Raw genomic sequence first — 10,904 nt, forward strand, 5'->3', positions numbered from 1 at the left:
GTAGCCTTATTAACTTAATGTTTTAATAGAATAAAAACAAATAATGAGATGGTATTTACATTAGTATTACATTTTTAACTATATATTCACTTTCTGCATATCTGTAAAAAATTAGACCATATTATAAACAAAATTTTAATAGTGGTCATGGGTTCATAGCTGCATAGTAGGCAATTCTATAATCAACCCTCAAAACTAGTACATTTCAAATGTTGTTTGCTTTGCAATCAATTAATTACTTATCTAGTTATGAAAAACAACACAGATTCATTTTCTCACAAATAGTCATTTTATTTTAGGTTTAGGAGAAAGAAATATGGAAAAATTCTTTTCAGTCTGTATGTGGACAGAGCAGTGGGTTACACAAGTGTTTTTATTTAAATCCTCTTCTCTAATCTTATTCCTGTATTATATAAAATGAGCTATTATATACTTCAAAACAGAATGAAAAAAATATAACAGATTTAAAACATGCAATTTTCAGCAAGTTACAAGTATTGAATTAGTATTTGAACAGAGATTTAAGATAAATAAAAATATTTCATTGTCTTTTAAATATTTTCTAAATACTTTAATTTAATAGCCTTTACAGATGATTAGGATAACAGAGATTTTTATTGTTATTATTATTATTCATCTTAAGGAAATTATAATGTTGAGAGAAGGTTCAAGATACAAACTAAATTTAAAGTGAAACTGAACTAATTTCATAATTCTATTATATTATTTCTTGTCAGCTTTGTGACCTTAGCCAATTAACTCCCTCTCAGTCCTTCTACTCCTGGGGATGAAAGAAAAGAAGGCATTGTCCATGGCATCATACCTTATCTTGATTACCCACAGATTTGAGGAAATTCATATTAAACTGACTTTTCCAGCAGTGAGAACCAAACATCAAAAAGAGACATATCTGAAAAGGGGTCAGACCCCATTTCATCCTTAAGAAAGACCTTTTTAGCTAATCACTTTCCAAAAAGATATGTTTGACATATCTGTTTTCTAGACTGTAAATTAGGGAGTTCAATATAGGCATAATTAATATGTAGCACACAGAGGTCACCTTGTGAATATCCAGTGCATGACCAGTGCTGGGATGCAAAGAAAAGCAGATGAGGGTACCAAGCTAATAGTGACCACAGTCAGATAGGAGCTCAAGTGGCTTTAATAAAACAGACACATGGAAAACAGCAAATCATGCATAGATCCCTATCATGTAAAACCTTTCCCAATTTTACTTTTCCTTAACATGCACCCCAATAAGCCCTCTTTAAAGTGTCTAATAAAACCCTGAATTCAGCTAAGAACAGAGCATCTCAGAGTTAATCTGGACTCCAACACTTTCTTGAGAGCTTCTTTCACATCTTTGTTCCTCAAGCTGTAGATCAGGGGGTTTAGCATGGGGATCACTACCGTGTAAAATACTGAAGCCATCTTGTCAGTATCCACGCTGTTGCCAGAACCGGGCCGGCAGTACGTGAAAAGGATTGTTCCCTGTAAGACAATGATGGCTGTGAGGTGGGAGGCACAGGTGGAGAAGGCTTTGCGCCTTCCCTCTGCGGAGCGCATCCTGAGGATGGTGATGAGAATAAACAAGTAGGAGGTAAAGATGATCACAATGGTGATGATCTCATTGAAAGTGGCCACAATGAAAACCATGAGTTCATTTAAGGAAACATCATAGCAAGCAAGATTAAGAATCGGGGGTAGATCACAAAAGAAGTGGTTAATCACATTTGATCTGTAGGATGGAATCTCAAGAGCTAAACACAAGTGGATCAGAGAACACACAGTCCCACATAAGTAGCAGCAAGAAACCAGCAGTATTTGGAGTTTCTGGGACATGGTCACCATGTACAGCAGAGGGCTACATATGGCCAAGAAGCGGTCATAGGCCATCATGGCCAGCAGAAACACATCAGTGATTACACATGTGCCAAACATGTAGAACTGTATCATGCATCCAAGGAAGGAGATGGTCTTATCCTTGCTGAAGATATTGAACAGCATCTTTGGCACAATGACCGTAGAGTAGCAGAAATCCACAAAGGACAGGTGACTGAGAAAAAAGTACATGGGGGTGTGAAGTCGAGAGCTGATGTGAATCAGTGCGATCATGCCCAGGTTAGCCGAAAATGTGACTCCATATATGAGAAGGAACAGCAGGGAGAGAAAGACTTTCAACTCAGGGACATCTGATAATCCAAGAAGGATGAACTCTGTCACAATGGTGCAGTTCTCCTCCCCCATTGCCACCACATGTCAAGTTAGGAAAATAAAATGATACATTTTGTGTGTCTTCTGAAATTGGAATAAGAAAAAATATTTATATTAAGAAAAGCTTTCACACTGATGTCACTGTGTATTTGCAATACAATTGGCAAACAATTCTAAATGTTCAGTGTGTCAGTGGATTCCACTGACTGAATTTACAGCAGAAACCTGTATGATCTCCCACTGTTATCTACCATAATAAATTGACATGGTGAATTTACATATGTGCTCTGATGGACTTTGAAATAAATCCATTTATATACTTTCAAGCCACATGCGATAAACTCCTGTCCCAGAAAAATGTAAAAAATTCTGTTCAAGTTAGACAACAGCTATTGTGATCCTGCATACACTAATTTTTTAGGTCAGTTTAGAAATTTCAGCTGGTGAGGTCCTGTACAGTTTCTTCACTGGGAAGTGTGACAGATCTCTTTGAGATTAGTAGCTCATGAGTATTCTTTAAATTTGGAATGATGAAGAATAAAAAACAGAGATTTAAAATATATGCTAAAATCCATCATCATTTCTACTAGTCAAATTGACAGTGTCTTAATTTATTACAATAGTAGTGGTCAATATCAATAATGATTCAGAAAGATATCTCTTGTATAAATTTTTCTAGAAAGCAATTAGACAACATATATCCTTACTTCTGACAACAATAAAAGCTATCTGATATATTTATGAGATTATGAGATTTTATTCCTAGTAAGTTATTATAGAAATGTTGCATTACATTTACAAATTATGAAAAACTGTATCCAATGTAACATTACAGCATTGTTTATAATATTCACAATGTGAAAAAATAGAGCAATTGTTAAACTATGGTATATCATATCTAAGGCAGAAAGTTATGTTATTTGAAATAATTTTGTGGATATAGTTATTCTTTTAAATATCTAATACATTTTGGTAGATATAAAGATTTAAATAAACGGTATAGGTTGAGTTATGAATGTATATGGTAGATTCACCAAATGTTATCACTTTGATTTGGCTACAACACTAAAAGATAAATCCTTTACACACATAGAGAAAAAGGTGAGTTAAAATTCTTGTAGTTCGTTGGGGTAAGTAATTACATTATATATACTATAAGTCCTATTTACCATTAAGACCATCCTTAAAGAAAATTTATATGCAATAAACTGTGGTCCATCCAGACAATGAAATTCAGCACTGAAAGAAAGAAGCTTGCAAGTCATGAAAAGACATACGAGAAACTTAATGCACATTTCTAAGTGAAAGAAGCAAGTTTTGAATGGCTAGGTACTGTAAGATCCAACTATATGATCTTCAGGAAAAGTCAAAACTCTTGAAACAGTAAAAAGATCAATTGCTTCATGGGCTGGTGGGGAGAGAGGTATAAACAGGTGGAGCATATAGAATTTATAGGGCACTGAAACTGCTCTATTTGGAAATATATTGGTAGATATAGCTCATCAAACATTTGTCCAAAGACATAAACATACAACAGCAAGAGTGAGCCCTGAGGTAGACTATGGATCTCTGGTGATAATAATGTGTCAATGCAGTTTCATCAATTCTAATAAAGGTACCGCTCTTGTAGGGGAAGTTGATAATGAGGGAAGCTGTGCATTTGTGGGGGCAGGGATATAAAAAAAAGGAAAGACATAAGGAATGTGAGAAATTTATTCTCTGCCCTCCTTTTTAGAGGAGTATACCCATGATGTCATAAACATTATCTAATGAAAATTGGGTAAAAAGGTTCTGGACTGAAAACATAGCCTGGTATTTCCTCCCTATCTTGAACTAATTTTAAAGAATTCAAAACAAATCACCTTGCTAAAGTCATGGTTTTCTCATTACTTGACTCAGAAAAACTGACTTATTTGCCCACTTCAGAGGTAAAACAGGAAAATCAATTTGGAAACACCTCTTGTTAATGTTCTAGGCTGATAATAAGAGAAAATTTTATAATAAACCCAAAACAAACCTAAAATAATTCATCTTATTTACTCAGCAGAGAAAGTCGACATGTCCTGATTCCCCATGACCAACTAGTGGGCTCATAAATTTAACTCTCAGAATTAGGGTGACAGTTAGGGAGCTAGATGCCATGACAAAAATTGGTGTGGAGAAAGGTAGAAAGAAAAGGAGAGAGAGAGAGAGAGAGAGAGAGAGAGACACTACCATTTGTTTACCATTCTTTTATACATATCAACATCTGGTGTTCCAAAGGAAATTATTCCAATTTCACCATCAACTGTATCTCAACACTGAAAGACAAAAAAAACATTTGAAACAGTAAGTGCTTGGGAATATGGTTTATTAAATAGTTCTCTACTTAGAAGACACATGAGTGACCTGGCACTCAGTTGGTTAAGATAGTGTCCTGATATAACAAGGTTGCAGGGTTTTTGTTTTTGGTTTTGGTTTTTACCCCAACATTGTAGATTTTTATCCTTAGTCAGGGTACATACAAGAATAAACCAATGAGTGCATAAAAAAACAGAACAAATTGATGTTTCTTCACCCCCTTCTTTTTCTCTAAAACAATCAATCAATCAATAAAAATTTAAAAGAAAAGAAGACATATGAGTTAAATGTATCTTTAAATGATTGTTTGCTGGATAAATATATCCATTTCCCTTTCCAAGTAACCAGAGCCTAGTTGTAGCTCACAAACCTGAGTGACAGGCAGTTCCTCTGTGGTGCTGAACAGGTAGGATGAATATGGTGCACAGCTAGAGACTTATACTCTAATTTTATCCCCTGGGGAACGGGTCCTCAATTTCCAAATCAATTATTAATCTTTAATGCTATACAAATAAAGTAAAAGCAAACTAACTACATGAGGTATAAAACACATAATTAATCTCTATGGAATATCATCTAGAATTTTTTTAAATGCCTTAATTTGAGAAACAGTTGTTCAAAACCAAACATCTCTCCCTCCACATTTCATGGTGCTATATGGCATTCCATCCTACTGTCATATATGTGGGTCACAGATCACATTTCCATAATAAAATAACATGAATATTTTTATCAATTCCTTCTTTCTTATAATATTACAAAATCCCCTCACCTCCAGCAAGGAACAGTGACTAAAGCCCCATCGGAATCCCTTCAAATACTGGGAAGGAGATAACCTGCTGGTCAGATAGCTGTTAATAGTCCGCACTTCTCAGGCCCTTGTTATGTGTTAGAACCTATTCTAAATATTAGATAATATTAAATTATTTAATCATCATGATAACCATCAAGAGGAAAAGTACTATCTCTAAGTCTGTCTTACAAAGGAGATGGTAGAGGTACAAGCACTGCATTATAACTTGAATGGACTGAAAAATCAAACATCCTTTAAAACTAAAAAGAAACCCTCACCAGCCCATATTTTATGTATTAATTTCATGCATAAGTCAAAGCAGAAATAACTTGGACTACTGTTGTTTTGAAGGCTGTCTTCAATTTTTAATATTTGTTTTTCTTGCAGTAGACACACCTTAAAACTCATTCTTCTTTGGTGAAATGTCCATGCAAATATTTTGCATATTTGACTTCCTGTGCTCTAGTTGTACGTGCTCTTTGTATATTATGGTTATAAACCTTTCAGCAGAGATATATCTTGTGACTTTGGCTCTTAAATTTATATCCATGGTCCATTTTGAGTTCATGTTTGTATTTGCTGTGAAGTATAAATTTTAGTTCAACCTTTTACATATGAATAGTCAGTTACTCTTTATCATTTATTGAAAGGAGGGTCCTTTCCCATTAAATAGCCCTGGTAGCTCTGTCAAAAATCAACCAACCACTAATCTGTTTATTTTGTAATTATCAATGTTATTACATTGATGTATATGTCTACCTTACACCAGGTCAAACACCATGTGTTACAATTTTGGTATTAAGTACTATTCTTTTGTTAAAATTATTTCTAAGTATTCTTTCATGTCATTATTAATAAAATTGTTTTCTTAATTTCACATTCAGGCATTATCTTGTGACTATATAAAAATAAAATTGTTTTTCTGTTTTGATTGTATATCATGTCTGTGATGAACTCAATTATTAGTTCTAGTGGTTTATGTATGTGTGTGTAGTCACTATTCTTCTAAAATATTTAGCGTGTATTATTAGATTTATTTTATAATATTTTTTGTTGAGAATTTTTTTAATCTACAATTGTGAGGGATGTGATGTCATGTTGTCTTTCCTTGTATTACTTTTTTTACTTTGGTATCAGGGTAACATTTGCTAAGTAACATGAATTGGAAAGTGATCTCCACCATTTTGGACCTGAGTTAATCAACAATTGCTATTATTTCTTACATAGATATTTAGTTCAAATAACCAGTGAAGCTATCTGTGTCTTGATAGGATGGAAGAATATTTTAATTATAAATCCAATTTATTTTCTTGTTATACGTTTATACAGATTTTTAATTTTTTTACTGTCACTTTTTGGAAACTTTGTCTTTTTTTATCGTCTAAGTTGACTAATTTGTTGGCATATATTGTTCATAATATTTAATATCTGGAAAGTCAGTCTTCCCTCGGATCATGTTAATTAGTATGTCACTTCATTTTCTCTCTGTAAGTCCTCATAAATTGTCCATTTTACTGATCTTTTCAAATTTTAAATTTATTTATTTTTATATTATTTTTTATCTTTGTATTATTGGGTTATACTCTAGCCTTTATTATAGCCTTCATTTTATTTATCTTGTTGTTGTTCATTTGTTTGCTTTTTTTTAGTTCATTTTTTTCTAGTCTCTCATTATGAAATCTAAGGTTCTAGTTTGAAATTTTTCTTTTAAATCTCTAAATTTCCTTCTTTTAAAATATATCTTTTTTTCCTTCTTATTGAATTTATTGGGATGACACTGGCTAACAAAATTATACACATTTTAAGAGATGCAGTCTATGGTCATAAAATGCATCTTTTAAAATGTTATAGATTGTGTATTTACATTCAATTCAAAATATTTGATAATTTGTCTTGCTCTTTTTTTAATTTTTCTATTAAATTCAGGGAGAGAAGGAGAGAGAGAGGAGGAGGAGGAAAGAGGGAGGGAGAGAGAGAGAGAGAGAGAGAGAGAGAGAGAAGCATCAACTCACTGTTCCACTGAGTTGTTCCATTTGGTTCTGTACTCATTGCTTTTCACACATGTCCTGACTGGGGATCGAACCCAGGACCTCACAGGTGGGGACAATGCTTTATCCGCTGAGCCACCTGGTCATGTATGAATTTTTATTTTATTTTATTTTATTTTATTTACCTTTGGTTTCTTTAGAAGTGTATTTAAATATTAAAGTTCTGTGTATATTTTAGATACAATTCCTTTACCAGACATGCGCTTACCATTTTCCCTTTAGATCAGTGTTGGTTTTGAAACTAATCCCAACAGCCACCTCCCAAAACCAAACACACAGCAGACACTTGACAACGATGAAATATTTTTGATTAGCACAACTAGAAGATAGCGATGCTGGCATCTAATGTGTAGAGGCTATGGGTACTGCTACAAGCAGCCTACAATGCACAGGATAGTACTTCACAGCAGAAGTTATCAATACAAAATGTCAACAATGCTGAGGTTGAACAGCCCTGCTCATTACTCAGTTGACCCTGAACAGCATGGGTTTGAACAATGTGGTTGTGCTTATACACAGATTTTTTTTTTCCAATAAATACCTGTCCTCGAGTCTATGGAGGCAGAAGACCAACTATAAGAATTGATCTATGCCATTTTATATAGAGGACATGAGCATCTGCAAGTGTTGGTATCCACAATGGTGCTGGAACCAGAGGGAACTGAAGGTATTAAAATTTGATGGGAGTCAAAAGTTATATGCAAATTTTTTACTATATGTGTATTGGTACCCCAATCCCACATAGTCAAGGGTCAAATGTATAATGGTCCTTGCATTCAATCTTTTCTTTTTTTACTTTCTTTCTCTCTGCTTTGTGCTCTCTGAGCTTCTTGGATATCAATTTCATGTCTTCTGTTATGAAGTTGAGCGATTTAGGTGGCACATGTAATCAAATCTTCATGTAAGACATTCTTACTGAATTTATGAGCTCTGCAAGAGAAAATCTAGGAAGATGAAATAATGTCTATTTACTTCTATAGTTACAAAGGGGAAAGCATCTGAAATAAGTTCTATACTTAGAACTAATTTCTGTATAAAGATGTGTTCATATATTGTGACACAAAGAATGGACTGTACACTTATTTAAATCATACTTTACTAATTTCTTTTTAAATTTTTTACTTATTATTTAGACAGAGAGAAAAAGGGAGAAAGAGAGAAAAAGAAACATAAATTTGTTGTTCCACTTATTTGTGCACTCACTTGTTTATTCTTTGATATGCCCTGACTGGGGATCAAACCTACAACCTGGTATATTCAGACAACACTCTAACCAACTGAACTACCTGGCAAGAGTAGATCATTACTTTAAATATCAGTTAAAAATTAAGTTAATAACAATATACAAAGGAAGGTGGATTATTTATAAATATATAAAACATTTTGGTTATATTACACATGTGCATATTTGAAAAAGTTTTATTTGGATTTATCATTATAAGTTTAAATCATATAATAACCCCAAATTATTTCATGAACCACTATAAGTCTGTTGTCCAGTTTTAATTTTTCCCACACAAAAACAGCTGGAATTTTTCCTCCCAATAAGTTTCTGAACAATTCAGAATTTTAACCAAATACAATGATGTAGGACAAAAGAAGGAAATTTAAGAAATTCCAGCAAAATTGATGATAGAATAAAAAAGATAAATATGATGTTACAGAATTTTTAGAATTAGATACCTGTGTCTATTAGGACAACTTGTAATAAATATTACTACTATTAAAAGTAAACAAATCTTCCCTAATAGACACAATAATCTAGATTTTTTATTTCTTTGTTTAGATTAGCATAAAATTGACAGTTAATTTAAAACTACATTCCAACCAAAGGAAAGCAGTAAGCTCTCAATACCTACACAAACACAATCATTTTTATTTTATGAAGTCTATTTAGATAGTACTTATGAAAAGAATTGAGATATGCTCTTGGTCAGGCTGCCATACAAGTTAATAATATATTTATGCTGATTGGTAGGTAGTTGAAAGTAACAATAAAGGCATGAATCAAAACGATTCATCCCTAAAGACCTACCCCTGACTGCTCTCTACACTCTATAACACTGCAGTCCAGTGATTCGTTCCTCCACCAGCCTCCATTTTGAAATATTTTCTAGGAAGATATTTTGGAGCGCACCACTTTTCTGAGAGCTTCTTTCACATCCTTGTTCCTGAGACTGTAGATCAGGGGGTTCAGCATGGGAATCACTACAGTGTAGAACACTGTGGCCACCTTGTCAGTATTTGTACTGTTGCCAGAACTGGGCCGGCAGTAAGTGAACAGGATTGTCCCATGGAAGACAACAATGGCGGTGAGGTGGGAGGCACAGGTGGAGAAGGCTTTGCGCCTTCCCTCTGCGGAGCGCATCCTGAGGATGGTGATGAGAATAAACAAGTAGGAGGTGACGATGATCACGATGGTGGTGATCTCATTGAAGGAGGTGACAATGTATAGCAACAGTTCATTCATTGAGACATCAGAGCAAGCAAGAGATAAGAGAGGGGGCAGGTCACAAAAGAAGTGATCAATTACATTGGATCTATAGGCTGGGATCTCAAGAGCTAAACACAAGTGGATCAGAGAACACACAGTTCCGCCAAGGTAACAACAAGACACCAGCTCCACACAGAGATTCTGGGACATGGAGACCATGTACAGCAGAGGGTTACAAATGGCCACAAAGCGGTCATAGGCCATCACAGCCAACAGGAAGACCTCGGTGATTGCATAGGCACAAAATAAATAAAACTGCACCATGCATCCCACAAAGGAGATGGCTTTGTCTTCATTTAAAATATTAGCTAGCATCTTTGGTACAATGATTGTGGAGTAACAATAATCTATAAAGGACAGGTGGCTGAGGAAAAAGTACATGGGGGTGTGAAGTAGAGAGCTGACATGAATCAGCGCAATCATGCCCAAATTTCCCCAAACCGTGACTCCATAAATCAGCAGAAAAACCATGAAAAGAAAGACTCTCAGTTCAGGGGCATCTGTTAGTCCACGCAAAATAAACTCGGTCACGGCAGTGCAATTCTCCTCCTCCATTGCTACCAAATGTCCGGTTAGGAAACCAAATAATAACCTCTCTGTTTATTCTAGAAATAGAAAATGGAGGAAAACAACCAGTAAATAATTTCAGAAAATTTAACATTGACATCTATCAAAAAGTGTATTCAGGAGATAAGAAAGAAAAAAAGTTGTAAAAGAGTTCAAACTATCAGTTGTCTTAGTTGGTCCCACTGATCAAAATTCACATAAAACATCTCTGGAAACGTTAAATGATCCCAACTTTGTTACAGTAGATTGAGATGATCAACTAAAATTCAGTGGTTTGATGGCTTTTAAAGCAGATTCAATGATACACTCAAATTCACTGAAAAATTGATTTCTATTCTCTGAAAAAATATATACTCTATCTATCATGATAACACCTACTGTGATTCTATAAAATATAGACTTTTTTAGTGGTATCTATCAGGAACATAAATTTGATGCAGAGAAAACT

At 34.2% G+C, this 10,904-nt stretch overlaps 2 protein-coding genes across 2 annotated transcripts; both read right to left on the bottom strand.

Moving 5' to 3' along the window:
* Positions 1 to 962: 962 nt before the first annotated feature.
* On the bottom strand, positions 963 to 2,247 carry LOC136388664 (olfactory receptor 5L1-like). Its single transcript, XM_066360487.1, has 2 exons — positions 1,339 to 2,247; positions 963 to 965 (listed from the first exon to the last, which is right to left on the bottom strand). Exons 1-2 carry the CDS (start codon positions 2,245 to 2,247, stop codon positions 963 to 965), a joined length of 912 nt encoding a protein of 303 aa, XP_066216584.1.
* A 7,261-nt stretch (positions 2,248 to 9,508) lies between these two features.
* Positions 9,509 to 10,447, bottom strand: LOC136388665 (olfactory receptor 5L1-like). The gene has a single exon (XM_066360488.1). It carries the CDS (start codon positions 10,442 to 10,444, stop codon positions 9,509 to 9,511), a length of 936 nt encoding a protein of 311 aa, XP_066216585.1. The 5' UTR covers positions 10,445 to 10,447.
* Between the last annotated feature and the right edge of the window lie 457 nt (positions 10,448 to 10,904).

The sequence above is a fragment of the Saccopteryx leptura genome, chromosome 1 (genome assembly GCF_036850995.1).
Source record: "Saccopteryx leptura isolate mSacLep1 chromosome 1, mSacLep1_pri_phased_curated, whole genome shotgun sequence".
Taxonomy (NCBI): Eukaryota; Metazoa; Chordata; class Mammalia; order Chiroptera; family Emballonuridae; genus Saccopteryx; species Saccopteryx leptura.

Bases quoted from the DNA above. Each gene is read 5' to 3' on its own strand.
- LOC136388665 (XM_066360488.1), bottom strand. From the start codon at position 10,444: ATGGAGGAGGAGAATTGCACTGCCGTGACCGAGTTTATTTTGCGTGGA.
- LOC136388664 (XM_066360487.1), bottom strand. From the start codon at position 2,247: ATGGGGGAGGAGAACTGCACCATTGTGACAGAGTTCATCCTTCTTGGA.